Source organism: Mytilus edulis, chromosome 12, assembly GCF_963676685.1.
Source record: "Mytilus edulis chromosome 12, xbMytEdul2.2, whole genome shotgun sequence".
In the NCBI taxonomy this organism is placed as follows: Eukaryota; Metazoa; Mollusca; class Bivalvia; order Mytilida; family Mytilidae; genus Mytilus; species Mytilus edulis.
This window is the reverse complement of record NC_092355.1, coordinates 25,553,162-25,559,177: the sequence shown is the minus strand read 5'-3', so window position 1 is coordinate 25,559,177 and position 6,016 is coordinate 25,553,162. Positions and strand designations below refer to the sequence as shown.

The 6,016-nt window shown below is 32.1% G+C and overlaps 1 protein-coding gene across 1 annotated transcript in view; it reads right to left on the bottom strand.

Moving 5' to 3' along the window:
• Nucleotides 1-291: 291 nt before the first annotated feature.
• LOC139498115 (zinc metalloproteinase dpy-31-like) overlaps nt 292-6,016 on the bottom strand; it is a 42,893-nt gene continuing 37,168 nt past the window's right edge. Inside the window, exons 13-16 of the mRNA XM_071286452.1 lie at nt 5,675-5,763; nt 4,480-4,687; nt 3,798-3,923; nt 292-1,994 (exon numbers count right to left, since the gene is read on the bottom strand). Coding sequence (XP_071142553.1) covers nt 1,901-1,994; nt 3,798-3,923; nt 4,480-4,687; nt 5,675-5,763 — 517 coding nt within the window. The 3' untranslated portion in view covers nt 292-1,900. The remainder of the gene's footprint in view (nt 1,995-3,797; nt 3,924-4,479; nt 4,688-5,674; nt 5,764-6,016) is intronic.

Below are 6,016 nucleotides of genomic sequence, written 5' to 3'. Positions count from 1 at the left end.
AATAATAAAATATAATGTAAGGCTATCAATAGACTTCACATGTTCTGCTCATTTATCTTCTTTATGAAGCATTCAGCGAACCGTTGTTGACTTCTTTTTATGTTCCGATTCACTGAATGCTTTACAGGATATATGTATAATAGAGGAAAGACTGGGATAAAATTCGACATGGGCGATAGTTGAAATAACGAAATTATATATTTAAATTATTTATAGACGATTTAGGAATACCTGGTAGTTGTATTTTTGGAATACTTCTGTGTGGAGATTTTTTAATTGAGGCACGAGACTATTATTTGAAAGTAAGATACTGCATTCTATGTTTGAAGACTATGAAAGTGAGATACGGCATACTATGTTCAAAGACTATGAAAGTAAGATACGACATTTTATGTTCAAAGACTATGAAAGTAAGATACGATATTCTATGTTTAGATATAAAAAGATGTGGTATGATTGCCAATGAGACAAATCTCCACAAGAGACCAAAATGACACAGGAATTAACAACTACATGTCACCGTACGGCCTTCAACAATGAGCAAAGCCCATTCCGCATAGTCAGCTATAAAAGGCCCCGACATGACAATGTAAAACAATTCAAACGAGAAAACTTACGGCCTCATTTATGTACAAAAAATGAACAAAACACAGATATGTAACACATTAACAAACGACAACCACTGACTTACAGGCTCCTGAGAGACTATTGTATGACATATTTCTGTTTAGCGAATATGACATAAGTGAAATTATCTCATGAATGTGTAATATTTAAAAAAATAATTTCTGGAATATTCAATGAGAAATTTACATGTATTTCCTCCAATCAAACTAAACACGGCTTGATTTAAAGGCAATAAATATCAACACAAACTAAAATGGATTTCTAACTAGATCTATGCATTCCACTTTTGGATGTTTCTCCTATATTTTGACATGCACATATTATCATAATTCGAAAAAGGACAGTTTTTTTTATATTCATTGCCATGTTGAGTCAATAACTATGAATACTATGAATGGTTGTATGCTTCGTTTACATGCAGCATTCTTTAACGTTAAATTCAAGTTTCTGACGCCACAAAATCTAGGCATAATTCAAATTATCGACGTTTTAAATTGCGCGCTGAACCACAGACGTCAAATAAAAAAAATAATTTGAAAGAGTTTTTCTGCCAGATGCCTTTTGAGACAACTGTACAGAATTGGATATGCTTACATTTATATATAAACTTAATGTACAACCATATTGTTGTTCACTAACCTTGTAACCATTTAAGCTTAGATTGCTGAATGCAAATTTCTAATTACAATACTGTTATCCCTTAATTTACACTCGCTAAATATTGTTTTTAAAACTGTCTATTTTATATTCTAAACTGTTTTTAGAACCATTGAAAAATAAAGGCAACAGTAGTATACCGCTGTTCAAACTCATAAATCCATGGACAAAAAACAAAATCGGGGTAACAAACTAAAACTGAGGGCAACGCATAAATATAAGAGGAGAACAATGACACAACACTACAATGTAACTAACACACACAGAAACGGACCAAGCATCAGACAAAATCCCACGAGAATAACAAATATAACATCAAAACCAAATACATGAATTTGGGATAGACAAGTACCGTGTCACGTTTTATCGCAATGTAAACTAGCCTATTTAAATGGTTTGCTATAACTAAAAGAACACATACTTAATTTATAATGTAGCACCAATTTCTGCGTAATGTATGATAGTTATAATGCATATAATAACAAATGAATGATTGTCTTGCACAATGTTACTTTACCTACATAAATATACGGAATGAAAACATGTTTTAAATTGGATTGTGTTGGTTATGTTTTTATCACAAGGAGCACTTTTATTTCATTCCGTAAAATGATTTTCACGTTCCAGTTTTTGCACATGTGCCGTTGCTATTCTTTGCATATCCCGTACAACATGTTTCCGATATGAATGGATATGTTTCTTTCTCGTATCTACAATAGACAAAAATATACAAAATAAAGTTATGCTGTTCAACTTTGTATGATAATATGAACATAAGACCATCAAACTGTTGTTAATCGAGAGCCACATTCTTGTCAAAACATAAGCGAGATATAAACACAAACTAGAATGTACACGGATGCTCCATCCACACTATCATTTCAATGTTCAGTGGACCGTGAAAATGGGATAAAATCTCTAATTTGGCATCAAAATTAGAAGGATCATATCATAGGGAACATGTTTACTAAGTTTCAAGTTGGTTTGACCTCACCTTGATAAAAAAACTACCTCGACCAAAAACTTTAACCTGAAGCTGGACAGACGGACGGACGAACGGATGAACGGAGGGACGGACGCACAGACCAGCAAACATAATGCCCATAAATGGGATATAAAATTATTTCCGACATAGTGCACAATGGACAAATAGAGCCCTTTTCTTATCCAATTTACAGAAAAGACGCAACATTTACGGTCAAAAGAAATACGAATCTGGCGGTAACAAATTATGAGCCATCTGTAATGCGTTTTGACACTTGACGTTTCTCAATAATAAAATATACATTTATGTTTATTCGATTTGCTTAAAGGATACTTAATGCCGGATATGAAGGTGGAAGGTGGATGGGGGTTTATAGAGAATAATACGAAAAAAATATACAGATAACAGAAAAATGTAAAAAAAAAATAAAGTATAGAGAATAATGAAAGACAAAATTATAAAGAACAAGAAAAAAAAATTAATGGGCGCACTGTATACAAATTATAGAAGAAGGCATAAAAAGTAAAGAATACAGAATAAAATGACACCCTCCCTCCCCATACACACACATGCAATTCAGACTCTCGGATATGGTATGAATTGCTGACAGTATCATCGCAGTGAAAAACACTTATGACATTAACGTCGAAGATTAAATAAATAATTCTAGCTGACATGGAGAATAAATTGCACAATTTTCCAATATAACAAGCTTAAGATAATAAAATGCAAGGTGTTACCTTCCATATCTGATAGGATTTAGGTGTGGATTTAGTTACACATAAATATTCAAATACTTCCGAACAATCAATTATTTTCTTTTCAAACAGAACAGTTAAAATCATATACTTCACAAAACAGAACAAATAAGATTATATATTTTAATTTTAGTGCATCAAACATCCTTAGAAAATAATTTGGTTATTTTAATTTGAGATTTACTTTTCTTAATATATGTCATGTATGTTATTTAGATAGACAGATCGACATTATTTGTTTTTCACTTTTAACATATTTGATTTTTTGTTTTCGTAATTATAGTGTACGGTATACGTAAAGAAAAGAACGTAAATTTTATCACTAGAAAACAATATTTTCCAACATTCCACTCATACCTCGAAACACAAAAGATATACAGTGATCAATGATACAATCCAAACACAATAAGAACACGCATGGGGAATTAAAGTCAATAGTGTACGACAGTTGTTTTTAAAATACAACTTAGAGTTATTTTTCTTTCACTAATGTTAATATAGGTATTCCAATAAAATGTTAAACTTCACAATGAAATAGCAAGCAGAGTGATTATACAGCTTTGTCTTCCATTACAGATATTTTGTCTTAAACTTGGAATGAGGTAAAAGGTCTTTTTTTCCTCTGTGTTGAAGATCTCACTGTGAATTTGAGATGAATAACAGCAATAAAACCACTGTTCCTTTACTTTTTGTCTGATGGATGGATACCCTATATCCTTTGTTTTTCTACTATACAGTTTTCGAAAGGAATGCCAGGTTAATATACTTACACTGTACATTTTTGTAATGTAATAGGATTACACACAACCACTTTTGATATGGTTCGAGTTCCAAACTTGACTTGAGTACATGGATTTTTATTACAGCTTCTCGTTTCTACTTCTATTGATTTTCCACTGAAATTTTAAAATATATAATCGTTACAAAAGTGACAGAAGATAATTAAAGCTGAATCGAATCCTATAGGTCAAAAAAGAGATCAAATTAATAAGAAATAATCGTAAAGCGGCATTTTCGCTTATTTTCGTGGAGTGAAAATTTTCGCTTATTTTCGCGGATAGAACGAAATCGCTAAAATAAATTTTGCCAATCTAAAAATGTACATGCAAAAGTATTGATAAAAGATATTAATCCGCAAAAATATTTCGTATACATTTTTCAAGTAAAATCTATACGGTATTTGAAGAAGAATTGAATATTATAAGTCACATTGGTTGTTTAAGCTTTATTGAGACTAGTAGATTGATACTTATAAAATATGTGAATGAAGCAAACTGTAGAACACTCGGAATTGTTCTATTTATCACAATATATAGTAGCCTTTTAAAAACTTCATAAAACAAAAGTAGATAATAAACTAATAAACAAATCTATTGGTTCATTAAAAAGTAATTAGACAATAAATCAGCCCGCAGTACAATTCATCGTTACAGCCATTTTTATTCAGCTTACCTGCATAAAATTGGATCGTAGCACAGCCGCTGACGAGTTTGATTTCCACATCCACCACATGCAGTCGAACAATTTGACCACGTGGTCCAGTTTCCTAATGATGGATCGTTCTCTTTATTCTTAGAAGGATCGTGTGTAGGTACTATATATTCTGTTGATGACGCACCAGGCTGGATAACTATACTTATATTGGCTACTGACGATGATTCTACAATAGTAAAAGTGTTTAAAAGTGAGAATGAGGAAAATGTCAAAGGGACAATAATCCGACCAAAGAGCAAAAATCAATGGGAGCCCACCAATGGGTCTTCAACATAGCGAGAAAATCCCGAACCCGGCGGTGGGCCGCAGCTGGCCCTTAATAAAATATGTACTAATTCAGTGAAAAATGAGTTGTCTCATTGGCACTCATACCATATTTTCCTATATCTAGTTATACTAAACTTCAAAACATAGAAATAAACTTAAATTTAAAAAATAATATAAGACGAACAAAGGCCAAAGTCTCCTAATTAAGGACAGGTGCAAATACGCGGCGCGCTTAAACATGTTTTGTGAGATCACAACCCCCTATACTCTATCCAATATAATAGAGAAACAGTTTACGATGAAGGCGTTTTAATTTTGCTTATCCAGTACCAAGTTATGAATATGGCAGTTGTTACCAAGTAGTCTGTAATTATGTATGTTTGCGTTTGTTTGTTTTTTGTATTTCAGTGTTTCTGTTGTTCCGTTGTTTCCTCTTATAGTTTAGGTCTTTCCTCCAGTTTTAGCTTGTAACCCGGATTAGTTTTCTTTCAATCGATTTATGACTTTTAAACAACGATTTACTACTGTTGCCTTTATCTAAATATGTTCACATGAACATACCCAAGTTTGGCATATTCGTTCTGACCGGCTCTGGCATGCAGTACCAATAAATGTATTATATATGTCTCTGCTAGAATATTTTATATTTGCCTATTTATTTTTACTTGTCAATAAATTGCAACCTAGTTGGTTTATAGTGTTTCTAAGTAATAGCCCTTCGTTTTCATTTGATATAAACCCAACAATTGTCTTATAAATGATATTTTCTAAATACGGCAAATATAATATAAGCTAAGTTTTAAAAGACACTTGAAAGTATTGCTATGTTGAAATTAAAGAATGATACAAAACCTCTTCCTTAATATTATATGTATTGAATTCTTACTGATGCAATCTGTTCCATTTAATTGATAGCCATTACAGCAGAAAAGTTCAGATCTATGGCAAATTCCAGACCTCACAGCTGTCTTATTCCTGTAATAGAAACAAAATTATACTCAACTTCCTTCAAACATTTTTTAAATTATAGTACTTAAATAAGCCAGCAGTCTTAAAGAAACCAGAAGTGATAAAGCATTTGAATACACCATCACGAGTTGTTTAACCGTTATGTAATAACCGTGCCACAGATGATATCAAATATGTTCCTTACGTCGAGACGACTACAATCCCTTACCCTTTTCATGAATGTGACCTACCGAATTAGACTATTTCCCGGTTATGTATT